Raw genomic sequence first — 26,070 nt, forward strand, 5'->3', positions numbered from 1 at the left:
GACCTCCCCACCTCCTTGGTGACCTGTCCCAGGGCTGTAAGATGTGTCACTGGACTGCCTGGAGAAAGAGCAGATCCTTTCCTCGCTTGGCCACCGACTTGATGATTTTTTGCAAGTGACTTTATCCTTCGCCTCGGTTTCCCAGCTGCCCTCAGAGCTGCTGTTACCCAGCAGCAAAAGCAGCACCAAGTCTGGTACTGCACCAAGTGCCGAGCCCTGCAGCAAGCCCTTCGCCCCGGAGCCTGTCTGTGCAGGAGGGTCCCCAACCCAGCTAACCTGCAGAGAGGCTGTGCGTGGATTAAGACTGCTTATACACACACACACACGTATGTATTAACTTAGAGCATGACAGCTGAGGAGGGTGCCAGGCTCACACAGGCACGCTGTGCTCACACGTGTGCTGCTCATGCCCTCGCCCACGCCTACACCCGGGCAGGGGGACCCCATCCTGCATTAAGAGGAGGGTGCAAAGGCAGCCTCCCACCCTGGGACATGCCTGCCCGCGGTGGAGGGACTTCTCCAGCAAGGACTGGGCAATGCCTGTCGTTACTCAGTCGCCCTCCATAGACGGCTCATCACCGGTCGCCAGGTCAAGCTGAGAGATGACCGGCTCTTTATCCTCTTACCAGCGCCAGGAGTTGTCCAGGTCATTGCAAGCCTCTTAGCTCTGCTTTTAGAGACCTATCTCTGAAATAAAGCTCTGCGATTATAGCTCTCTAAGGCACCCACCTTATCTCTTTTCTGGACTCGGGAGTCCCACTCTCTTCTTCCTCTCTGTTGTCCCTTTGATCAGTAACTGTGGATTCACACCTATAATTAATACAGATCCAGGCTGTGAATTTGGAAGTGGACTGGTGATCCAGTTTTGTCCCGCTGGAAAACTGCCCTGTGCCAGGAGCCTGCTTATACCCTGCCACAGGGCAAGGGCTGTTCGCCCGCATGTTGGTCGAGGGATGGAAGTGAGGAACAAAGTCCAAGAGTTTTAATGACTATGGAGAAGGACATTGTTTACTCAAACAGAATCCTCGGTCCTGGCAGGGTCCTGAGTCCCCCCTCCTCTCCATTTGCTCTGAAAATCTGAGAAAGGGCATAAAAAAGCATGAGTTTCTAAGCAAAACATTGCAAAAAATGGTCCAGTTTCATCACAAAAGGTTGGAAAAAGGTGCTGCCCTGTCCTTAGGAGTTCCCAGAATGAATGCACCCTGCTCAGACTGGGAAAACTCTTTTTATAGAGAGCTGTGACTTGCCTATTCCTTCCCTTTTCCAAATTCAGTCTGGAGAATGACATCTTTTCAAAGTAATCCAGTATCCCAGGGAGGATTTGTACATGCAGATAGCCCATAATGTCTGCTACAGCGTAAGAGAGCTGCAATGCAGCTCAGAGAAGGTTAAATGATGAAAAAATATGGCAGACATGGTAAGTATTTGGCATGTTACATGCAACAAAAGATGAACAACAGCAACTGGGACATTATCTTTATTTGCTAAAAATAGAGTCCCACAAAGTTTAAAGAAAAGCACTTTATGCTTGTAAACCTCTCCTCTGGCTGTTAAAGAGCCTTCAGAGATGGGCTTTGTGGCTTTGGGATGTCGCGTCCCCTTTCAAAGGCCGCCCAGGGCTCAGACAATTGAAACTCAATACAACATCAGCCACAATGGCGGGGAATAAATAGTTCTGACATGACCTGCTTTTCTCACTCATCAGGGACTGACGCATGAACGGGAGCTTTGCGGCAGGTACGTCTCTCACGCAGCCATATCCCGTACGTACCCGGGATGCCCACGGCACAGCCCAGGCCCCCCAGCCGTGCAGGGCCCGGCACCGAGCGCGCTGGCAGAGCCACCAGCGAGCGGGCAGATCGTTTGCCCGCGACGCTGCTGAGTTATGCACGGGCATTTGATACACTGCAGCTGACGGGCTGGTTGCAGAGCTGGGCGCTTGGCTGCCCGTCCGCGCCTTCAAAGAATCGCTCATCAACTGCACGCGGGCACACTCGCTTTCCCTGGTACCCTGTAATGGGAGCAAAAAAAGCAAATCCCCCAATCCTCCTTTGCTCTTCCAGCTGCAAAGAAACCAACTTAGTCAAGTCTGAGATAAACTCTGTTTTATCTCAGGATATTTGTGCATAAATGCAGAAAGTCATTTTTGCAAGAGAGCAGTACCAAAGCCATTATTAACTTGACCCCACGAGCAGAGGGGATGATGTGATATTCGGCACCAGCCAAATACAGAGAGAACAATAGGGCTATTTTAGTGGAAGAGCGTTCAGAGGGCTCCCCAGGGAGCCAAACCTCCCGTTGGCTCGTCATGCACAAGAAAAACAAGACCGAGCTCTTGCACCCTGGCTTCTCTGTCATACAAATACCAGCTTCAGCCAGGGCATGAAAGAAATCTATTGTCTCGAAGGCTGTGTTTCGAGGCAAAATGCTCTGGTAAGGCCAGTAATCTTAACAACCCCCCCACGTGTGCCTATTGTTTGAAGAGCAGAACAATTGAAGGGTGCTCTCATGGGCTAAAGATAGAAAGGCAGCTGGTGCTGTCCTTTTCCCTGTAACTGAGAATAAAACAATGCCCAAGTATTGTCTGCATTGCTGGAGCGGTGACATTGGACTCTCTGCCAAGAGAGCATCTAAAAGATCAATGAAACCCGGGTTATTTATAAGTGGGTAGTGTCACTTCTTCCCCAAAGTAATTTCATTTCCTTAGCTTTTCCACCAGGCCTTTCTGCGCCGTGAAGTGGCCGTGGAGCGAGGTATAAATAGCACCGAGCCAGGCTGTGAGAGAGGCAGCAGGACCGGCTGGTGGAAAACGAAGCTGCCATGCTGACCCTGCGTTTGGCTGCACCCTCGCTTCCCCGAGCTGTGCCCAAGCTTCTGCAGCCACGGATGCTGATACTTCTGCCAGCGGGGAGCAGGTCCAGCCCCAGCAGCCGCCACGCTGGCCGTGCACGGACCCAGCAGCTGGTTCCCCGGGGCCAGGGTCCCACCAAAACCAGGACTTGCTTCCTGGGGGAGCTTTTAGGGAGGTTTCTTTCACCCACCGGCCAACAAACAGGCAGTAGCGTGGGCTGTGTGTATGCGCCCAGCTCAGCTGCCGTGTGGGGATGCTCAAGATAGCCCTTGAGCCCAAACACCATGGGACAGAGCCTTGCTTAGGGTCAGGGGACATCTCGTAGGGGAAAGCTGCTGTCTGCAAGATGGCATCTCACCAGGGCATATCCAGACAAGAGACTGGAAACCTGGAATCAGATATTCGCTGCAGTTGGAAGAAAGAAAAGCCCATCTTCTCTGATGGGCCATAGTGAGGTGAGAAGGACTACTGTTATGATGTGAGGACATACAGGAATATTGCTCCCTTCTAGGTGACGGCCAGTCTTGAGAAAGGTCCAAGCCTACCAGATCCCATGAAGACCTCCCATGTCTGTTGCCACTCCATCTTGAACAATTGTCCTTTGCCATGAGATAGACTTGAGCTCTATCTAGTGTGAGGCTTGATGATCAAGGGGAGGGTAAAGCCGAGCAGTGTCTGAGCCCGCAGTGAGCAGAATGCTGCGTCGACGGGCCAGGAGAGCAGAGCCATGGCCTTCATCAGGCCAAGGAAACAACTGCTAAAGCCAAGCAGGTCCCAGCCCAGTACGCCACTTCCATTATGTCCTCAACACCACCCTAGTCTAGTTGCCCATGGAGTGAGGGAGAAGGTGCATGAGGAATGGAGAGAGCAGGGAGCTGTGATGGGACCGTCCCAGGCACCGATGCTCTGCAAGCGGCTGGTTGAACGGGTGTGGTGTGTGTGCAGGACAGCACCCAACCTCGTGCTTCCACATCTCAAAGCAGATGAAAACTGATGCAAAACCAGCACAGCTAGGGCACTGCAGGGGCAGATCCTGCACACAGACTGGCAGAACTGCGTCCCTGCTCTTACTCTGCTCAGGCTCTGCACCTCCCTTGCAGCCTCCAAGGCAGCTCTTGGTCATGATTTCCAGTGGCTGCTGTGTGCCAGGGTCTGTCCCGGCAGGCCAGCTGCAGTTAAGGTGCTATTTAGTACTCAAATGAACAGAGCAAGATTCTCTTTTCTCTCATTATTTTAAAGCCAAAACCTCATGCATCTTCACTGAAGACTCACACATTCCTGTAATTTTTGCAGTGCTCAGTACAACCCTCATTCCTAAACAGATGCTTTAGGGTGGCAATCCCCAGAAAACCCCCCCTCGAACTTCAAAGCTTCTAAATTCAAAGCGAACAAACAAAACCTCTCAAATTTTCCCAGTCTCCAGGTGATTTTGCTGTCTCCATGCCTGCCTGTGACCTTCCCAGCACCTTGCTTGCTAATTCTGGACACTAATTTCTTATGTCATGTCTCTCCCAGGTACTTTCTCAATCCTAATACTCATTTTGGAGACATCCTGCATGCAGTGTAAGCACAGCGCCCGAAGGGTCAGCCAGCAGTGCGCCCATGCCTGCCCAAGCCTCATGCCACAGCGAGGTGTGTACCACTGCACCAATGTGCTCATGGCAGCAGCAGCTTCATGGATGTTCATGAGGGGTTACAGAGGCAGCACTTCACCCCCGGCCAAAGGGCAGCCAGCTCAGGACGGGGGGACTAGCACTGTCCGTGGGGTGGGACATCCAGGCATCAGGGCACTCGTGCTGGGAAGTGCCCAGGGAGCTGTGGGATGAGGGGATCTAGTGCTAACCCCATCCCAAGCACCACAGGAGCATCTGCCCTTTGGGTTCCCTGCAGCAGCATCGCTGCTGCACCCATCTCCTGCTGCTGGAAAGCTGTGCTGTGGTGGTGGCTGCTGTCTCGCTCGCCCTGGAGGGACAGGGCTGTGGGAATTTAGGGGTTTGCTTTGGAGGGAGCTTTGCATGGCCAAGCTGAGCCAGAGCGACGCTGTCGGGCTGGCAGCGCTGGCCTGTCACCTCTGCCTGTCTCGCTGCAAGCAGGCATTCTCGCTCGATGGAAATATGCCTGAAATAGCCCCTCCGCAGATTGTCTTTATCTAATCAGCCACCTTCACACTCCCCTCCAGTGCATTTCAGGGAGCTGATAGCGGTGATATGTTAAGTGTGGAAACCTCCAGCGAACTGCTCGACACGTAGAGTAATTCTCCTTCCTGCCACTTATCAGAGCCTGCTAATGGGAAACATTCCTCCCAGGGGTCGGGAAGAAGCCGGGGGATTTCTCCAGAGAGGACAGCTGAGCCCCTGGCACCCTCCTGGCTCTCTGGGGCTGGGTAGGAGCTGATATGACCACAAAATGCTCATTGAAGGGGCAGCTCTGCAGTCTGGTGCTAGTGGTGTCCTGTCCCATGGGGAGAGGCTTGTCCAGCCCTTGGGGGAACAGCTGAGGAGCCCCATCATCTTCCATTATACCATGGGCCATCAACATCAAGCACAGAGCTAAGGGGAGAAGAACAAGGGTGCCTCAATGGTCAGGGGAGATGTTCCCACAGCTGAAGATGGTCATGCAGGGCTGGTGGGACATTCAGGCAGATGATTGTTTTGGGCAATAGCCACCTAAAGCAGACTCCCTTCTGCTCAGGCTAAAGCCATGGGCTCCTCGTTGTGCCCATGGGGTTTTGTGGGAGGTCCATAGGAGCCATCTGCAGCCACTGCCCCACTGAGGATGCCCCGTCACACTTGTCTGAGCTGGGCACAACTCAGGCCTTGCCAGCAATATGAGGATGAGCTTCCTACCACCCTGAAAACCACACCACAAACACCAGTGCTGAAAATGCCCGAACCTAGCGGAAGTGTACTTCAGCAGCTGCTGCAGTGACCGTTCCACATTTCCCTTTCTACAGATCTGCTCAGCCTTTGATGGATCCTGCTGGAACCTCTTCAAAGAGCGAGAGAAACTAGGGTGAGCAGAAGGAACTGCAGAAGGAATCTCCGAAAATAAAATCGCTTTAAAGATAAGGCAGGGGAGGGGGTGAGCAGAGTGCAGGGCGAGTACATGCCCTGAGAAGAATGTGTGAGGCTGGGCCAGCTGGTAGGTCTGGGCCAAGAGCTCATCCCACTGCCGAGGCACTCGTGGCAAAGGTACTTGGCACCAGACCTGCCAAAGGTCTTGGGTCCCTCCAGGATGTGGGTGGAAACCTGACTCCAAGCCCAAGACAGAGAGGCAGAAGACCACCAGGGTAACCTCAGAGGGACCTGTGGTCGACCAGCACCCTTGGCTCTTCAGGACACTGAAACTCTGCCAACTCTGCAAGGTTGAGCACCTCTGTCACACCATGGTCAAGAGGGGTCTCAGGACTGGTGTTCTGCTGATGGTATCCCCAGGGGAGCTGCAGTAGACACATCCCTGGAGTCCAGCTCCACACCAGCTGCTGCCAAATCCCAATGAGGATGTGAGCTTCTGACCACCAGCCTAGTGAAAGTGTGCCCACATGGGACATGGAGATGGGGGCTTGCACCGTGTTTTATCCTGATGTGCTCAAAGTCACCTTGTTCATGCTACAGGCTCCCCTCCATGGGAGTATTTTGATTCATGGGCAAGACCGACACTGTGCAAAGCCCATATGTTACACTGCGCAGTCAATTAAGACAACATCAACCCATCCCTGAGCCAAGCCATCCTCTCTGCTGGGGCTCAAGCCACAGAGGACAGGTCTGGTGTTCTCCTCCATCCCATGAATCTCCCAGACTTCACTCCAAAGCAGGGTGGGAGGGCAGAGGACCCACCTGTCAGGGGGGTGTGGGGAAGATGGGACTGGGAACCCAGACTCATGGGGTGTAGCAGCAAACCATGCCCGTACGCTGGATGGTGGACTGACCATGGCTGGGTCTTCAGCAGAAACCCCCTCCAGTGCCTGGCTAAGGTTCAGGGCAGGTCCTGGGGATGCAAAAACCTCTCTGCAACTTGGGCTGTGTGCTCAGGATGAAGGTGTGTGCCCTAAGCAGCTCCCAGCGCTGCTATTCGGTCTGTGACAGAGGCCATGCCACATCCAGCCTGGGCACAGCACTGTGCAGCTAATCCTTAATCACCCCATGCCTCAGTTTCCCCTAGTCTCAGGAAGAATCAACAACCCCGTCACATTGGGGTGTGAGGGGTACTGAATGGGGAATAGCAAAACCCTGCAGCGGTGGGCCCTGATTCTCCAGCATCAGCTTGGTGGGGTTATTTCTAATTTCTCTGTCCCCAGGACATGACCATGCAACTGGGGAGCCAAGAGGCACTGAGGCACCCTGCGGCCGAGGGTGGGGGATGCAGCCATCCAGACCATCTAGGGGGGGCAGAGGCTGCCCTTCCCTGCACAGACATGTGGGTCCCAAGTCAGCCAGCTCTAGTTAGGCTGATTTCCAACTCCGGAGGCGGCTGCAAGCTCATTTCACAGGTGTCTGTGTTGAATCCAAGCAGCCCACGAGTGCCCCTGCTCCCGCGGGGGGCATGGCGTGGCTTCGTGTCAGCAAAGGAGCGGAGCAGTGCTGCAGAGAGGACTGGCCATGGTCCCCGGGGGGCTGAGCAGTGGTAGCCCACCCTGGCGCAGTGTGCACGTCCCGGCTGCAATCGCTGGGCTTCTCTGCGGGGTCCTCTGCTCTGGGGAAGGTGCGTGCTGGTCCTGCCCTTGACAGCGGCACGTCCTGGTGTGGTGTGGGCAGGAGGGAGAGGAGATGCTAAAAAAGCATCCAGCCCTGCTTTGCTTTTTAAATGCACCAAAGCAAAGGCAAAGAGAGGAGCGGAGCGCTTGGTGGGTGGGCATGAGAGTCCTTTGGGGAGGTAGCAACATGGCCAGCACAGAGGGCAGAAACCTCACTGCACTGCAGATGCCAACAATTAAAATCGCTTTTCCTTGAGCCTGGCACAGAAATCCCCGTGGCACGTGTGTGGGTCTGGCTGCCCCCCTGCTGGGTCCCATTGCCATCTCGGGCAGCTCATGGTGGTGCTGCCGGGACAGAGGTGTGCTCCAGGCTGTGATCGCTGTGTTGTACATGGTGTCTTTAGGTGCTGCCCAGGTAAAATGGTGTGGAAGAAATCCAGCAGCCTCTCTATAGAGAGATCTTTAATCTGGTCTAGCTGTGAACCAAGTTCCCAAGCCAAGGTGAGCAAACTGTGAGCAGGACTCGGGGGTTTACTGCTGGGCACAGCTTGCCAAGGGCAGAGCCCATGCATGTCAGCAAGACATAGCAGGGGGCTCAAGCCCCCCTGCCCAGCAATGTACCTGCTCTGGGGGGCTGTCCACAGGCTGCTACGGCTCCAGGGAGCATCAGACCCCTCTGACAAAACCGTCGAGTTTCACTTGCCTATAACCAGAAAAGTTAAACTCATTCTGGTGTTTGTAAGGTTTGGTGTTAAATGGGCGGTGGCTGGTGTGCCACAGGAACCAAGCCAAACCCTTTGAGAAGATGACAAGCTGGTAGCAGAGATCGAGCCCTGAGGTCCTTCCCCAGTCCCCCGCTCCCAGGCAGTCTGGCCGGGGAGAGGCTGAACCAGAGCTGAGCGAGAGGTTGGGATTACAGAATCACAGAATAATTAAGGTCAGAAAAGACCTTTAAGATCATCAAGTCCAACCATCAACCCAAGACCACCATGCCCACTAAACCATGTCCTGAAGTGCCACGTCTACATGTTTTTTGAACACTTCCAGTGATGGTGACTCCACCACCTCCCTGGGTAGCCTGTTCCAATGCCTGACCACTCTCTCAGTAAAGAAATTTTTACTAATATCTGGTCTAAACCTCCCCTGGTGCAACTTGAGGCTGTTTCCTCTCGTTCTATCACTAGTTACCTGGGAGAAGGGACAAACACCCACCTCGCCACAACCCCCTTTCAGGTAGTTGCAGAGAGCGATGAGGTCTCCCCTCAGCCTCCTCTTCTCCAGATTGAACACCCCCAGTTCCCTCAGCCACTCCTTGTAAGACTTGAGCTCCAGACCCCTCACCAGCTTCGGATGCTCCAGCTGGGAAAGCCAGCGGCCACACACATCCCAGCAGGCAGCAGCTCTCCTGGCAGGGTGTGGGGAAGAAGCAGGAGGACCGATTGCTCAGGTACAGGAGGAAATGGCAAAGCTCTTGTTCCTCTACTCCCTGCCGGAGCAGGCAGCGCGGGCAGGCTTGGGGAGCTGCGCTGCCTCCCGGAGCTGGAGCCTCTTGCTCTGCCTTTGTACTCGCCTGACAATACAGGAATAAAAATAGCCAGGCTGCATTTGCAGAGAGATAAAAGCAAAGTTTGCCTTTTGTGTCTCTCCAGGCAGTGGGACAGCAGCACCAATGGAGCTGTGGGACATGACACATGGGAATTTCTGACATATCTTTTCCCACTCTGACCTTGACAGACACAATAAAAAGGGGCTTTGCTGCACGCACACAGCCACTCAGTCCTATCACCAAGGTTAGTAATAAAGAGCATGTCTGTGTGCACGCTTGTCCTCTGCTACTAACCCGCTTCACCTCTGCAGGGTGGATGTTCTGGGAGGACAGGGTCTGACTCTGGCGGTACAGGGGAGGGTGGGACAGACTTGGATCGAGAGCATTTTTACTAAGATCTGCACTCTTTGCCAAGTTCCTGGCTACCAGCCGTGGCTACGTTTGTGATAGCTGCGGCGTTTCAGAGCTCTGCTGTGTGATACCGCGTTAGATGGATATTAGAAAGCACTATCGTAAAAGCGCTTTTCCACGCAGCTGTCACGGCGGTCTTCTAGAAGGGGTCTTCCCAGGCGTAATACCTCCAGTCTTGCTTTTATCGTCCTGCAATATTGCTCTGCAACACGGACCCGAGTTTTTGCAGGTGTTTTGTGCAGGGCAACAGGTCTCCAACAGGTCTGTAGAGCTGGCATAGTTTTTAGCTGAGTTTATCAAGAAAAGGGGTGTCATTGACGATGTCTGGTGAATGTGAATGTGGATTTTGACACCAAAGCGATGCTGATTCACCCAGCTGTGACTTGCAGTGCAGGGCTGATAGCAGCAGGAGGGAAAGTGTTCGGTAATTGTCTTGTTATTATAGTTATTATTAGCTAGTATTGTTGTCTCTGTCTTCTCTCGCTCTCTAAAATTAAAAGCACATTTGGTGACCATGTTGATCTTGGTTAGCAGCCCAGAAACGGGTGCTTTGCCCATGCACTGACTCCTTGTCCCTTCCCTCCTTCCAGCATTCAGGTGTCTTCCACTCTTCCTTCGCTGTTGCCAAGAATTCCTCCAGCCAGGCAAGATGTCTATGCTGGACATGAGCGAGTTTGGGGAGGCTGCTGAATATCTCCGAAAAAGCTACACAGAGCAGCTGAAGCTTCAGACAATCCCATTTGATGGTAAGACCCCAAGGCAGCTCTCGGCACAGCCCCAGGGGTGCCCTTGGCCATGGCTCTCTTTGGAGAGTGTCCCCACCCCTTTCCTAGTGCTGGTACTCATGGTATTGCAGGTGCTGCAGAATTGCCTCTATCATGCTGGAGGACAGGAAGATCTCAGAAGTAGGAAAAGCAGGTTTTTTACTATCCCTGTGCCTGCTGAGGTGCAGACAGAGGTGACCATTCATCTCCCCTGACCCTGAGGGGCATTAAGGCTGAGGGAGATGGGCTGAGGGACTGGTGGCAAAGCCTTCTCCAGCTCTGTTTCATTTTGGAGGTGTCTGCTCTGTCCCAGCCACCCCCCTGTACCATGGCTCACCATGCTTGGGGCTCCAGGACCCAACTTGCTCCTTTTGGCTTGGCAAATGAGGAGAGTTTTGCTTTCTCTCCACCGTCCTTTTTTCATGACAGTCCGAGTGCAAGCACACATGAAACAGCAGACTCTGTCAGACTAAAAGTTGACCCTTGCAAATTAAACAGCCGCCAAACATGAAAAAGGCAAAGAAATCACAGCTCCTATGACCAAGAGCATAGGAAGGAATAATCACTGTCCTTCCACATTATCAGACTGCATTTATGGGGCTTTCAGTTGACAATTTCAAATGGTTTCCTACATTTCAACCTGGTTTGTGTCCCCTTCCCTTCCTTTTGTCTTTCCCCTTCCTTTTGTCTTTCCCCTTCCTTTTGTCTTTCCCCTTCCCTTCCCTTCCCTTCCCTTCCCTTCCCTTCCCTTCCCTTCCCTTCCCTTCCCTTCCCTTCCCTTCCCTTCCCTTCCTTCCCTTCCTTCTCCTTTTCTCCTTTTCTCCTTTTCTCCTTTTCTCCTTTTCTCCTTTTCTCCTTTTCTCCTTTTCTCCTTTTCTCCTTCTCCTTCCCTTTCCCCTCCAGGAAAGAAGCGAGCTTGGATCCCGGATGAGAAAGAAGCTTATATTGAAGTGGAAATCAAAGAAAGCTCTGGTGGCAAAGTCACTGTGGAAACCAAAAATAAGGAAGTAAGCAAAATATCTTTCCTTTCCCAAGGGCTAGCAATCATGTGCGGAGGGGGGAGATGTGTGACGAGATCACGTCTGAAACTAGCCAAGCTCTTGCTGATAACCCTTCCACGCTCGGTGATCAGTCATGCCCTGAGGGGACACACACCACAGTGTATCAGGACACATAGGCCAATTATTTGCCAAGAGTGGCAACAGTTCAGCATCCCCCCCATCAAGTGTTTGCTTTCAAACACGGTTCACTGTCCGAGACAGACGGGAGGGGGACAGTTGGGCTGGCCCAGCGCTGCTCCCGGCTGCGGGAGGACGGTTTGCCCGAAGGCAGTGCCTGCTGCAGCACAGCCCTTTGCAATGCTGAACCACTGCCTGCCTCATCTCAGAAGGTTGAAACAAGAGGTAAGGGCCCAGTTGGCCAATTCCTGCTCCTTTTAGCTGAGATTTGCAGCAACGTAAGCAGTGCTGTTGGGAGAACAGGCTCTGGGCAAATGGGTAGGACCAGCTATGTCTAGTGGTGAAGCTCCAGCCTTCCAGCAGCAGGAGGGAGGCAGAGCAAGTGACAGTCAGCTAATGTTTGTCAAGATAATACCCCGTATAAATAGCTGCAAATGAACTTAGTTAATATTCTTTTCTCGGCTATGGGAGTCGTGTGGCCCTGCAACATCATTGCGCTAGTGTAAAATTGGGAAAAATAAAAAGGATCTGACCAGGCAGTAAATGGTAGACTTTATTATTTGTATTTCTCGGCTAGTCGTCATGGCACTGGGAAGCGCTCGTGTCTGCTGAATTTAAAAGAAATATATGTAATCGTCTTTGAAAAGTGTCAAGGTTTTGAAAATATTTTTATCTGAAATTGGGAAAAAAAAGAAAAAAAAATTTCCCTCCCTAGAAGAAAATTCCTTGGGGAGGGGGTATCAATTTAAAAAGTTTGTTCTGATGCTTAAAAGATCTTCAGCTTCTGTGAAGAAAGCAGTTTCCCAACCTTTTTTTTGCTGTTGCCTCTTGAAACTGTCTTTTTTAACAATTTGTCATGGATTTACAAAATATAAAACTATATCTGCTTTCCCTGGATCAGCATTTCCAGCAGAAACAGTTTCAAGAGACATAAGCCCACCCTGATTCTTCTATCTACCTTCCTGCTTTTGACACCGAACACTTTTTAACAACACGCACTTCATATTCACCTGTAAAAAAAACTCTCTGAAAGATTTCCTTTAATACTTATTAACAAGACCATTTGCTAAATCCAGCTTCTTCCATTCAGGTCAGATATGTAACACAATAGTTTCCCAGCACTTGGCTTCGTGGGATGAAATAAATCCAGTTATAAGTGATGGGGTACAGGCTCCAGCTGTTTCCCCAAATAACCAGGCATCTCTCCGAGTGAAAGACCGCGCTGCTGCGGGGTTTTAGGCTGCGAAGAAGAGTGTGGGATGGGGTTGTTGAGCATGTTGTGGGGTGACATCTTGGTGCTCCCCAGTTTGGATGCCCGCCGCCGGGCTCGGCCGCAGCCGTGTCCCTGGGGAGGGGACGGGCTTGGGGCTTGCTTTTCCCAGCTAGGCTTTGTGGCTGGGGTGCTGGCGGGGCTCACCTAGCCCCGTCACAACAAAAAGGAGGGCAGCCCTGTGGGGAGGACAGCAGGCCCGGGGCCAGGGTCATCCCCAGCATGGGACTGTCAGTATGTCGGTCCACCCGGCAGGTTTTTGGGGTGAGGGTGTTTGGTGGGGGCCGGGGTCCGTCTGACGTGTCCCCCCTCCTCTGGCAGACGCGGGTGGTGAAGGAGGACGAGGTGCAGCCCATGAACCCCCCCAAGTTTGACATGATCGAGGACATGGCCATGCTGACGCACCTCAACGAGGCCTCCGTGCTCTACAACCTGAAGCGCCGCTACTCGCACTGGATGATCTACGTAAGCCGACAGCACCCGAGGAACAGGGGGTGACCCCCGGGGTGGGGACGTGAAGGGGCATTCGGGCCCCTCCGTCCCTCACCTTCCCCTTTCCCCCTGCAGACCTACTCGGGGCTCTTCTGTGTCACCATCAACCCCTACAAATGGCTGCCCGTTTACACCGCACCTGTGGTGGCGGCCTACAAGGGCAAGCGGCGCTCCGAGGCACCCCCGCACATCTACTCCATCGCCGACAATGCCTACAATGACATGCTGCGCAGTAAGCCCTCGGCCTTGGGGACCCCCATCTTGGGGGGCCTGGGCTCCTGGGGCAGGGAGAGAGGTGGGTGGCACCGGCCTAACGCCTGCTCCTTCTCTTCCAGACCGTGAAAACCAGTCCATGCTCATCACGTAAGTGCCCCTCCACACTCTCGCCCTGCCCAGCCCCATGCTGCCCTCCCGGGGAGCCCTGGCCCGGCACCCCGTGCCCCAAGAGGGCCCCCCCGGCTGCGTCCCCCCCCCGGCCTGGCAGCTGTCAGCCCCCCGTCCCTTCCCGCCCAGCCTGCCGCCGCCGCGCCAGGTGACAAAGCCCCGCGCGGGCCTGGCGGGCAGGCTCCCCCGCACCCCGACAGCTGCGGGAGCTGCTGTGGGGCGCCCCAACCGCCAGCGTCTGCCCAGGAGCGAGGGGGAAGGAGAGATGGAGGCCAAGGCCAGAGGGAGATGGCGGCGGTGGCCGGAGGGGCGGTGGCGGGGGAGGAGGGTGACGTGGGAGGGTGTAGGCCAGGTTGATTTCAAGTGACATATAGATAAGGCTATATAAAGGACTCTAAAGGACCCTACGCTGCTGCCAGGAGCCACGGACATTTTTAGCCCTGGCCATAGCCTAATTAGGAAAGGCAGGGGCTGCGGAGAGATGCTTGGCACGTGTCCGGCTGCGGCTCCGCTCCCCAGCTCCCCCCCAGCTCTTTGTGATCTGGGATTACAATGGGAGAGTGGCTAACTATAGGGATGAGCTCAGTGGGGCCCTCCGGCTGCCCACAGCCCTTGCTGGGCACGCCGACCCCCACGCTCGCCCGGGCAGGATTCTCCCCAGCGCAGTGCCACCACCATCTCCAAGACCCCCCAACAAAGCAGGGTGTGCTGAAACTACCCGAGCGGGAGCAGGCAAGGCTGGTTCCCGGCTGATCCCTGACAGCTGATGCCCTGGGGCCAGGGCTGTACAGCCTTGGTGGGCGCCAGCACCTCCCGCCATATCTGCGGCGGGCAGCTGACCCCCTGCGGCACCTTCGAGGAGGCAGGCAGAGCCTGGGCTTGCAGCCGGAGGACATGGCGAGGATGGAGCTGGGTTTCACTCCAAAGACAAGCCCCAAAGTCAAGCACGTACATCCCCAGGACAGAGGGGATTGATAGTGCTGGCCTCCCCGTCCCGCTCTGATACTTTGCTTCTCCCTCCTGGCACGATGAGCAGGGCAGCAGGTTGACAGGGTCTCTGTTTGAAGTTTTGCCTGTTCTTTGCCTCATGTCCTTGATCTGTGTATTTCTGTTACTCTAAGCGGAGAATCTGGTGCTGGTAAGACTGTAAACACCAAGCGGGTCATTCAGTACTTTGCCATTGTCGCAGCCTTGGGCGACACACCGGGCAAGAAATTAGTAAGACCCTCTTTTGAAACAAGTTCTTGCTGTTTTCTTCCTTTATTATTTTTTCTCTTTCCCCCTCCTCCCCCTTTCTTCTTCTTTTTTTTTTTTTGTTCCCCCAACTTTTTGCATTTGGAAGCGTGTTTTGGTCTGACCCACCCAGGGCTTGGCTTCTCCCTGACTTTTGAACAAGCAAGGCTTGAAATTATTCTGCTCAAGGGGAAATGGATTTTTTTATGTGGCTGCTCAATCTGTGCAGCCTGGAAGAGGTGCTTTAGACGCTCTCATTTTCTTCTCTTCCTCCTTCAACACCCCACAGATCTTCTTAAAGAACATTAAAAGAATGGAGTAAACCTGCCATTTCCCACCTTGCCTCTTTTAAGCCTTGCTTTTCGTCCTTTTCTCCTTTTTTCCTCCTCTTGTTCATTTTGACCCTTTTCTACCTTGTGCTTTTCTTGCTCTTGTTTTGATTCTTGCATTTCTTTGGTGCTGGTTATTTTTGAGCTACCCTTGCAATTGCTTATTTCTTTTTGATACGTTGAGGCTCCAGCCTGCTTTTCCCTTGTAGAAGCAAACTGGCTGCCTTAGGTATCAGACAAGCAATACTTCAGCATTATTTTCTTTACTCTTCTTTGGGTTTGGATTTAACTGTTCTTGCTTTTTGTTGCATTTCTTTATTTTCTTGAGCTAATCTATTTAACAACTTTTTGGCATCTCTTATAAAGTTTAATCCTCCCATTTTTTTCCTGGACGTTTTTTGGCACTAAATGGTCATGCCCTGCTTTTCTGACCATGCTTCTTGTGGTTCTTGCCTGGCTTTTCTGGATTTCTAAAGACAATTTTCTTTCCTTTCTCTAGGCAGCTCTTGCCACTAAAACTGGGGTAAGTGTTGTAGACTCCTAATCTTTAACGCTGAGGACAGGGTTCTGCTGCACCACAGAGCTACGGCGGGGTGATGGGGAAAGCCTGTGTGGGGCATCTGCCTCGGGTCTGGGAGCAGGGCTGCCCCAGCACCTGGGCAGTGTTGAGTTCTCCGCTCGGCTTTGTATCTCCTACCTTCCCATAGTTTGAAGCGTTGTTATTTCATCTCTTAGTGACTTTCTACCTTTCTGACTCCAACCTCTCCTTCAAGGGATCATGACTCTTCAAACGCTTGTTTCTAACCAGCACACTGTTTCCCCAGGGGTGGCGTGGGCTCCTCCAAAGGGAAGGTGAAGCCCCCACTCTCAGACGCATTAAAGTTCCTCCCAGCCTCAAGGCCCAGCTGAGGCTAGTGGTGCTGAGGGGCCGGGGAAGAGCCTCTTTCCCACAGCCACCACTGTGCTCTGGCTGCAGACCGGGGCCCTGATGATGCTGGGCATGCCACCCTCTGCAAAGCCCTGAACTGGCTAGGCCCACCACACTGCAGGCAGCTGACGGCCTTCTCTGGGGTGCATTTCTGAGGTGCTTGCTTAGCTCCAGGGAACAACTGAGTGCCTTTGGAAATTCAGCAAAAGCTCAGTCCCTGGCTCCCCCAGCACGCCAAAGGCTCAGCAATTTCAGCAGCTCGGTTGTATGTCCTTGGCCCTCGGTTTCTCTGAGCACTGAGGGACAGCCTTTAGCAGATGCACACCCTTGGGTGCGGGATGCTCATTGACACAGGAGTCTCAGACCACTTGGGCAAACTTACTAAGAGTGAGGTAGCTGGGGGGCTATGCGTGGGGCAGCGCCCGTTCAGTCTCATAGGCCAGGCAATTTTAGATTGGCCTGAATTTAAAGATAACAGATCAAAGGGTATCCAAGCGACAAAATACAGTTTCTTAGTAAAGCTCTGATTCACAGCTGATCCCCATCAATTTTGTTCTTCACACGGCTGGAGCTGCAGAGGTGGGGAGCAGTCGTGAGCCCAACAGAGCTGGGCAGAGCCCAGAGCTGGTGTTTCTCCCCTAAGGAAAAGCCCTGTGGACTGTAATGAGTCAGAGTGTGGGCAAAAACTCTCATGAAAAATCCTGCAGGTGCCTGTGCCATCAAACTCTGCTACTGATGTTGAACCCCATTGTGCTTTGTGTGGCTTAGCACGACACTCTTGCTTCTCTCCCTGAATTCTTGTCCTGCTTTGTGTCTGCTAGGTGGAAGCTGTCTCTTTCTCTTTGAATTGTGCATGTGAAATACGAGCAGAAAAACAAGGTTGGGGGAAGATTAATCTTGGGCCTTGCTCAGGAGATCTCCAGTGAGTTCAGCAGATCACACTAGCTGGGTCCTGTGATGTGTTGCCATCACACTGTGACCCTGCTGTGCACGTTGTTAGTGTAGGGAGTCAGAGATCAAGCCTGTTTTCTATATCTCTTCTTTTGTAATGTGCTGTGATTTGAACTGCCCAAGACTTTGGTTTGGTGGATGAGGAAATGCCCGGCAGAGTCAAAGAGCCTGAAATGTTTCAGACTCTTGTGGTGACAATGCATGCTTGCTCTCGGTTTGCATATCGTAGTAGCCTAAGAAAGGGGCTAAGGACTGCTGTGTGTAGAGGGGCCAGTTTAGGCAAGGAGAAGCCCACAGAGAGCATTGCTGCAAAACCTAGCTCTGCTGACCCCTAAACCAAGCTGCATGGCCTCATGAAACAAGGAAGTGCCTCAGGAGCAGCAGGCTCTTAAAGACAGCTAACGAGCATAGCAGGCAGATGGTGCAAGGAGCCCCACTCTATTTCCCTGTGTTGTTAGCAACAGATCCCCTCCAGCTGGGTGGGAGCTGACATCTTTTGGTTCTGTTTTGCAGGGCACCCTCGAAGATCAAATCATTGAGGCTAACCCAGCTATGGAAGCTTTTGGCAATGCTAAAACCATAAGAAATGACAACTCCTCACGTTTTGTAAGTGTCTTAGCAAGATAGTGAGCTAATGTGCCTCTTTCACGAAAGCTGAATGCATCACTTGTGGTATTGTATTTTTGTATGGTGTGAGCCAAAGTCACGTAGCAAGAAGCTAGCTCTGCTTCCTGGTGGGGTTGGACTGCTGAGACCAAGTTTATTCTGATTACATCAGTGCAATACACAGTGCACTGGTCAGAGTGAATCGCCCTGGTGTTGCAGCCTGTGGCAGGAGGGAAGTCCCTTACAGGACCAAAGTTGAGGGCCAGCCTGGAGTGCTGGAGCTGGGACAGACAAGTGTGCCCCTTCCAGGGAGCAGCATCCTTTTTGTTAAGCCCAGCCTGGGCCTGCTGTGGGATGCAGAGCTCATCAACCACAGGTGGCTTTGATGCCTGTTCTTGTGCCTTGGAGGGAAAAGACATGCCTGGGTGAGATTCCTCAGCACATCACAGAGCAGGAGGCTGTGGGCAGACTCAGTATCCTACTGCCCTGCAAAAGTGCTTAGCTTTAAGAACAGGCCTGAGGACAGGGATTTACCTGCTGTGAGCAAAGTTTCTGCCTGCCTAGTGTTTAAAGCCTTAGATGATGCTGTCTGACCTTGTGCACATCACAAACCAGAGAACTTCACTCACCCCTCACAGAGCCCAGTAACTTGCCTGGCATCAGCAGAAGCCTAAGAAGTAGAAAATTACCAGTGTTTTGTGGTTGTCTGAGGTTAACTGGGAGCTGTTCAGAATTGTACCTGTGTAGCCAAGCCTAGTGCTTAGCTCCCTGTGCATGTTTTCAGGGCAAGTTCATCCGGATCCATTTTGGCCCCTCAGGGAAGCTGGCCTCTGCAGACATCGACATCTGTGAGTAAACGTGTGCCAGCTGCAGCGGGGAGGGATTTCATCTCACTTATTTGTGCTGGGTCAGTTCCAGAAAAGAACAAGTCCTCCTCTAACCCCTCTGCCCTATTTGCTTCTAGACCTTCTGGAAAAATCAAGAGTGATTTTCCAGCAACCCAAAGAGCGAAGCTACCACATCTACTACCAGATCCTCTCTGGGAAGAAACCAGAGCTGCAAGGTAAGGTGGCCAAAGCTGCAGTGTAGCCTTCACAGCTTGGTGGCTTGAAAATAGCCACAAAGAGCTCTGTCGTTAGTTCATTCCACAGGGAATGAGCAAACCCAGCTCACCATGGAGGTACTGCCCTCAAATGCTTTTCTAGCTGTGCAGGATTGTAGGATTATTCAGGATAAAAGGGATTTCAAGAGGTCATCTAGTCCAGCCTCTTTTATCCTCACAGACTGAGAAGCCAGACTGAAGCTCTTTCTCCAACTGTCTAGGTGTGGAGAAGCGGACGCTCAGGGTCTATCTGAGCGTGGGAGAGTGCTTTGCAAAGCTGCCTTGCATAGAGTCCTTGTTGTGTGGTGGGTATAGCACTGACCTCAGCATGTGCAGGCTGGATATTTACGCATTTTGGAGTAGGGGGAAGTGTTTTTCAGCTTACTCTGAGCTCCTTCAGGCACCCTAGTGAGATGACCTGTTTCAGGTGAGCTTGAAAACAGCTGTGCAGCTTACTCACAGCAGTGGTCCTGCTGTAAACATATCCTAGATGTCTTCCGCAGGACAGTCCCAGCTGACTTGAATTTGCACTGGGGCAGTCCTGTGCTCTGAGCAGCCCTGCCCTCCAGGTGCTAGGTCACACGGAGTGCACAGCAAACCTTTCCACATTGCAGAAAGATGGCTGGCACAGTCCCCTGGGCTGGTCAGCCTCTTGGCTGCAGTCTCTTGAGCTTGTTGCTGGCTCGAGAACAATACCTTATTAGGCAGGTCTGGAGAGCTGTGCAGAGCAGTAATCTTATCTGGTGGTCACAAGGACACATGGATGGCCACTTCTAAATCAGTCTGCAGCCAAGCCATATCCCAAGATAGCAAGCAGGAGGCACATCGCAGAAGAAATGGACCCATGTGTGGACCTGCCTGGGCTTGAAAAGGCTGTTCTCCCACCAGCTGGTGCCCTCTAGTTGAGACTGGTGGAGCCTTACCTCTTCATCTGTGTCCAGGGTTGCCCCTCTGCCCCAGCTTTGTCAGACTGGCCTCACCCTCTACATGTCTTCTCCCAACAGATATGCTGCTGCTCTCCCTTAACCCCTACGACTACCACTTCTGCTCTCAGGGTGTAACAACTGTGGACAACCTGGATGATGGCGAGGAACTCATGGCAACAGATGTACGTGTACTTCCTTTACACTGCACAGCCTGAGGCAGTGGCCTGGGGAAGGGCACAACCTCCTTTTGGGCAGACATGGGGATGTGTCCTGGCTTTTCTGTGTCCTTCTCTAAATTAGCTGTGAGGTCCTTCTGGCTTATTGGCAGTTGCTCTACATGTGCTGTGAACCTACAGGAAAGGGCAGAGTGACTCTGATATCCATCAACAGCATCCTCCAGGCAAAGAATGGAGAGTAATTCCCTGCATTAGGAAGGGCCTGTAGCACAGGAACACTTCTCATGGCTCCCATGAGAAGATGAGACCTCAGCTCTGAAAACCTCCTGCTTGTGGATGCTAGGCTAGTCCTTTCACTTTCAAATGGATCTTGTGGGAGCTCAACTCACATTCAAAATCCCATGGACATGATTCCTTGGCTAAGTGCCCACCAGATAGAGCATGCTGTCCAGAGCCCCAGGATAGGGAGAGTGCCTTAGGAGATGGTGGGAGGACCAACCCTCACCGCAGAGTGGTGATTTTGTTCTATCTATACTGCTTTGTCTCTCCTCAGCATGCCATGGACATCTTGGGCTTCAGCAATGATGAGAAATATGGCTCCTATAAAATAGTGGGAGCTATCATGCACTTTGGCAACATGAAGTTCAAGCAAAAGCAGCGAGAAGAGCAGGCAGAAGCTGATGGCACTGAAAGTGAGTTTGGTTCCATGCTGCTAGATCTGCCCAGCCTGGGCTGGGCATGAAAATTCCTCCAAGGGCAGACTGTGATAACTTCCCTGGCCTGGTCTGTGAAGGTCAGTGACCATGATCCCAAGCAACCACATTGTCTTAGGACCTGCTTTAGATGCACAAAGAGACTTGTCCTTGAGTGAGCATATTTCGGCCAGCCTTTTCTGCAAGCACTAGGTGGTCTCATCTACATCAGACTTGCCTCAGCAACATCACAGGCTGTCACACCCTGGCTGTGCTTCATCTTGTTCAGTGTTCTCCTGCCCTTCATCACCTCTCCCCTTGCACTTCATTAGACAGCCTTCCAGAGCAGGTCATCCACAGAATATGAGCCAGGCCATGATCTGCAAGGACCTGCTCAGGCCACAGCCTCCTGAAGAGCAGTTAGAGTAGGATACAGTCACTGTCTAATACTTTTCTTTGTTTGCTACTTAGGAAAATGCAATGCAAATCATAGATCTAAGAGAATAGTCAGGCTGCAGAGCAAACCTGAAAATATAGAAAAATCAGAGCTCAAATATTTTCTATTGCTTTTGCATTGCTGTGTTATGCCTGGCTCCCAGGCATAATGGAGAAACTTCAAGGAGAGAGTGACTTTCCAGCATGTGGAAGGATGAGAAGGGAGAGCCCTATCACCTAACTGGAAGGCAAATAGTAACTGTGCATCAGCTGAGGCAGGGATCCAGCAGAAATGACTACCTGGATCAGACCTTGTCATGCTAACATTCATGAAGGAAGAGTTCCCCTTGCCTGAGGAATGTCAACACAGGATTCAGCTGCTACCTGGTAATTAAATAAGATTTTGATCTAGCAGTGATTTCCCTACAGAGGTGATTTTCTAGCTACAATCTGCTATTAGGAGTCTATGAAAGATAAGCAAGAATATCACCTCTCCTCTGGTCAGTTCAAATTCACTGCATGCGAATTCACTTTCACTGGAAAATGCATAGAGATCCCCAGATCAAGAAAACTCAAAAACCTGATAGGCATCTGATAAGGTACAGCAGGTCTTCTACGGCCATCTCCTCCAAACAGTAACTTCTCAGGCAGGAGGTCCAGATTTTAAAAGCATCATACAATATCCAAGATGGGAAGTCACACTAGACACTGGAGGACACTCTGGAGCATGTGGAAAAACTGGTATAGTTAGCATTGATCAGCAGAAGAGCTGGTAATTTTTTATTTTCTTTTATTCCTTCAGAGGGCTTGCTTTCTGGATCCTCATGCCTTTGTACTGTTTTACAGGTGCTGACAAAGCTGCCTACCTCATGGGAATCAGCTCAGCTGACCTCATCAAGGGGTTGCTCCATCCTCGTGTGAAAGTGGGCAATGAATATGTGACCAAAGGTCAGAACGTGGAACAGGTGAGTGTGCCAGGACATGGGCTCCCAGCTCACGCTGCTATGTGATTCTTCTGCAGGCAGGCCCATTGCGTAATGTTCTCTGCACAGGGTGACTGGTGCTTCAGCTCATTCTCTCAGGTTTAGAAGGAGACTCCAGAGCAGCATGAGAAGATGTATCAATGGTTACTGGTTTTTAGCAGCTGGGGAAGTGGTGGCAGAGCTGGCGGATAACTTTGGATATTAACCAAGGCTGGAGGTTCAATGTATCTTTGAAATGTGGGTTGGATCACAGCCAGAAGAGGTCCAGTTTCCATGGATCTGCTTCAGAGACCGTCACACTCCCATGAAGAGTACAGCTCTGGAAAGTGGAAAACTCATCTAAATACTCATCTAAAATTCATCTAAACTGATCTTGTGGGAGACTCAAATGCACCAGATGTGTGTCTTGTCAGGTTCCAGCAATCTGGCCTGAATAGTGCAAGCCAGTCCTCAAGTAAAATTCAAGAGGACCTTAGGAGATGGTGTCTTATCCAAAGTGAGCTGTAGGCTCCTGCCATGCATAAGGCTTCTGAAAATATGACTTTAGACTGAATCTGTAATCTAAGACCTTGGAGTCTAAGGCCAGTCCAGGGGCACAAGAACACACTTGTGAGCATGTGAAAACTAATCTTAGAGCATATGCGGTAACCATGAACTCCCTGGACCTGTCTGTCTGTCCTTTGTGTGCCAAGAGGAGCTCCCTTCAGCCTCTAGCCCCTATAAAACAGGGAGAAGCATAAGTGCTCATGACCTACTCTGTGATTTGCTTTGGCAGGTTGTCTATGCTGTGGGAGCCCTGGCTAAAGCCACCTATGATCGCATGTTCAAGTGGCTGGTGACTCGGATCAACAAGACCTTAGATACCAAGCTGGCCAGACAGTTCTTCATTGGAGTACTGGACATTGCAGGCTTCGAGATCTTTGATGTAAGTTCTGCAGTCCCCCTGCAATGGGTTCAGGGGAATGTTGTAGCTAGGCAGTTCAGTCCCCTAGTGTCTGACAGCTCTATCTCCACCAAGAAACCGCTGGCCTTGATAATAAAAAGAACTCTCGTCTGAATTAATTTATCTGGAGCAAACAGGCAGCTCACAAGGACTGTTCTAACATTGCTGTGGGCACATGTCCAGTGATTCCTGGCTACCTCCTTGGTAGCGATCCAACTGAGCCTAGCAGAGATCACTCTTCATACCCAGACAAAGCAGAAGAGTGAATCCCTTCACATCTGGACCTCCTCCTGCTGATGCAGGTTTGTTTTGTTCTTGCAGTACAACAGCTTTGAGCAGCTGTGCATCAACTTCACCAATGAAAAGCTGCAACAGTTCTTCAACCACCACATGTTTGTCCTGGAGCAAGAAGAATACAAGAAGGAAGGCATCGAATGGGTCTTCATTGATTTTGGCCTGGACCTGCAAGCTTGCATTGACTTGATTGAGAAGGTAAAGCATGAGTCGGGGCACAGGAATGGTACTTCTGGTAGGTGGCTTATTTTCAAAGACTGGAACAGTGAGAGGTACTGTACTAGCAGAAAAGAAATTATTCCCTCCCCCCTCAGTAGCAAGTGCCCAAGTTTCCCCCACACTTACAGCTCAGAGCCTCCATCCCACTGAGTCCTTTTTGACACAAATTTTGACTTCTATGAAACTACAAAAATTCTGTTCTTACCCACTGGTGATCCACAAAACCTGGTGTGGCCTTTTCCTCCAGAGAACGGTGATCTTTGGCCCTTTTTTCCTACCCACTTGCTGCCCCTCAGTACTTGAGTACTTGCTGATTCAGAGCAGCTTGTATAAAAGATTTCCACCATTGTATGGAGGAAACTCACCTTTTTTTGGAAAGGAGCAAACCTGTCAAGATACTGGAGAGGATCTCCCCTTCCCAACAGTCTGATGGACCTGGGCAAGCCCCCACATCTTGTAGGCCTGGCCAGTTGCACTCTGACTGGCTGTAGGTCAGATGCATCCTGGAATACACCAGTGATAGCTTGCCCCATGGTCAATGTCTTGCACCATTTGCCTGAATGAGGATGAGGTCTAAGTGAAGCCTTGCCTCGCCTTGCTCCGTGGCAGAGAGAACCCCCATTCTGGGATGGGACATGGCAACACTGAGCTCAGACCTCTTTATACCACCTTCTCCCTGCAGCCACTGGGAATCCTGTCCATTCTCGAAGAGGAGTGCATGTTCCCAAAAGCCTCCGACATGTCATTCAAAGCTAAGCTCTATGACAACCACATTGGGAAGTCGCCCAACTTCCAGAAGCCCCGGCCGGATAAAAAGCGGAAATATGAGGCCCACTTTGAGCTGGTACACTACGCTGGTGTGGTACGTCCCTTGTCAGCTCTTCCACAGCACTCACACCTTCCCCTTGCAGGGCTGTCCTTACCTTTGCCTTTCTCCTCTGGTGACAGGTGCCATACAACATCATTGGCTGGCTTGATAAGAACAAGGACCCCCTGAATGAGACAGTGGTGTCCGTCTTCCAAAAATCCCAAAACAAGCTCCTGGCCTCCCTCTATGAGAACTATGTGGGCTCTACTTCAGGTGAGGAACAACCTCATCCCACCTCAGTCTCTCCCTCCCTTTGCAGCAAAGCCTCCTCAACCCCACACCCAGCTGTTGGTGCAGCATTCCTGCACCTAGCTGCTGGGCAAAGGTTTTGACCACATTAACCCCTAAAAACCTCTCTGGCCTGGGTAGGTGGGTACTCTGGGCATGCAGTGCTGGCCTGGGGGCTTTAGGTAGGTGTTTAGGACCAGGCTGAGCTTGTACGGTGCTGTCGAGCTGTCCTGGTGGCCCTGTGACTTGGGATGTGTGAAGGGGTCTCTTGTTACCAAAAGCTGAGGAGCAACACCCAGAGTTGGGTGCCATGGGAGATGTTTTTGATGGTCTGTGGCTTTGCTCTGCAGCAGGGCACTATCACCTCTGCTTTACAAGAAAGTAGGGACTGTGGGCGTTTCAGGGGTGTTTGGGGGTGCTCCTGAGTCCTCCAAGCCAAGCAGACGCTTTGCTGATGTAATATTTCAACCCAACAGAGGAACCTCACAAGCCAGGGACCAAGGAGAAACGTAAAAAGGCAGCTTCTTTCCAAACAGTGTCACAGCTGCACAAGGTAAGAGCCAGCCCCTCATCCAAGGCCATGAGGGAAGCATGCTCAGAGTGTCCCAGTATAAGTCCCACTTCCCTGCTACTCTCTGGGGTATCTTGCACATGAGCCCCTGGGGCCTGAAGGACCACCAGGGCTCCTGAAGGACCACCACTAGGCAAAAGTTCCTAACACCCTCTCATCCCTGGGAAAAGGGCCTGTGCCTGGCAGAGTACCAGCCCTGTCCCCATGCTGCTAGGGAAAGACATGAGGCTCCAGGCTGGGAGAGCAATGGCTCCCTTTGAGTTGGGGCTTGTGCTGCTTCTGCCCGCGTGATGTTTGCACTGCCCGGCAGCTCCTTCGCCTTTGAGAGAGCGGCAGTTAAGACTTGTAGTGATGTTTAGATAATGTATTACATGAACATCACTTTAAGTCTGTGCTACTTCTCTCCTCATTCTTGTCGGCGGGAAGGACAGCCTTTGGGCAGAAGAAAATGGAGGAGGATCTTACAGGTCTCTGAGCAGGCAGCTCTGCTGTCCTGTCCAGGGAGGTGACTTGAGCTATTTCACAGCTCAGGATATTGCACACCCCTGTTCCCATGCTCACCACAGGAGACATTTGTCCACCCCAGAGCTAAAGCAACTGGAAAACAGCACAGAGGCGTGTGTGAGCCCAACGCTGTGTCCTGCCATGGCAGACTTGTGGTGACAGGGTGCTCAAAAAGGGCAGCACTTGTGTCAGAGCCCCTGTTCAGGGAGATGTGTGACTTTCTTCCTCCTGGACAAGTCACAGGCCTTGGGGAAAGGTATCTGTGGTGAGAAGCTGCCTCATGATGACATGGCCCTGAGTGGGTCCTTGGACAGGCTGAGCCTGTACGAGCAGGGGAAGGTAGCCTCGAAAGATTGAGGGTGCAGATGCCTTTCCCACAAGAAAAGGCAAGGCCATATCTTGGCTTGAGCCCTGCCTTGGGGAGAAAAGGAGGCCCAGGCTGAGCAGGGCAGAGCCCTCTGTCATGGCTGAAGGGCATGGGCAGCTCTGTGGA

The 26,070-nt window shown here is 52.0% G+C and overlaps 1 protein-coding gene across 1 annotated transcript in view; it reads left to right on the forward strand.

The window, feature by feature from the left end:
* Positions 1 to 10,135: 10,135 nt before the first annotated feature.
* Positions 10,136 to 26,070, forward strand: part of MYH7B (myosin heavy chain 7B) — a gene marked incomplete at its 3' end in the record, with an annotated part of 30,632 nt that continues 14,697 nt past the window's right edge. Inside the window, exons 1-18 of the mRNA XM_082007176.1 lie at positions 10,136 to 10,247; positions 11,169 to 11,272; positions 13,035 to 13,178; positions 13,281 to 13,437; positions 13,541 to 13,568; positions 14,711 to 14,807; positions 15,651 to 15,674; positions 17,544 to 17,636; positions 18,421 to 18,484; positions 18,601 to 18,699; positions 19,743 to 19,846; positions 20,394 to 20,532; positions 21,814 to 21,932; positions 22,726 to 22,875; positions 23,215 to 23,385; positions 24,089 to 24,268; positions 24,355 to 24,487; positions 24,979 to 25,055. Coding sequence (XP_081863302.1) covers positions 10,151 to 10,247; positions 11,169 to 11,272; positions 13,035 to 13,178; positions 13,281 to 13,437; positions 13,541 to 13,568; positions 14,711 to 14,807; positions 15,651 to 15,674; positions 17,544 to 17,636; positions 18,421 to 18,484; positions 18,601 to 18,699; positions 19,743 to 19,846; positions 20,394 to 20,532; positions 21,814 to 21,932; positions 22,726 to 22,875; positions 23,215 to 23,385; positions 24,089 to 24,268; positions 24,355 to 24,487; positions 24,979 to 25,055 — 1,980 coding nt within the window. The 5' untranslated portion in view covers positions 10,136 to 10,150. The remainder of the gene's footprint in view (positions 10,248 to 11,168; positions 11,273 to 13,034; positions 13,179 to 13,280; positions 13,438 to 13,540; positions 13,569 to 14,710; positions 14,808 to 15,650; positions 15,675 to 17,543; positions 17,637 to 18,420; positions 18,485 to 18,600; positions 18,700 to 19,742; positions 19,847 to 20,393; positions 20,533 to 21,813; positions 21,933 to 22,725; positions 22,876 to 23,214; positions 23,386 to 24,088; positions 24,269 to 24,354; positions 24,488 to 24,978; positions 25,056 to 26,070) is intronic.

This window comes from Phaethon aethereus (genome assembly GCF_964289735.1).
Source record: "Phaethon aethereus genome assembly, chromosome: 16".
In the NCBI taxonomy this organism is placed as follows: Eukaryota; Metazoa; Chordata; class Aves; order Phaethontiformes; family Phaethontidae; genus Phaethon; species Phaethon aethereus.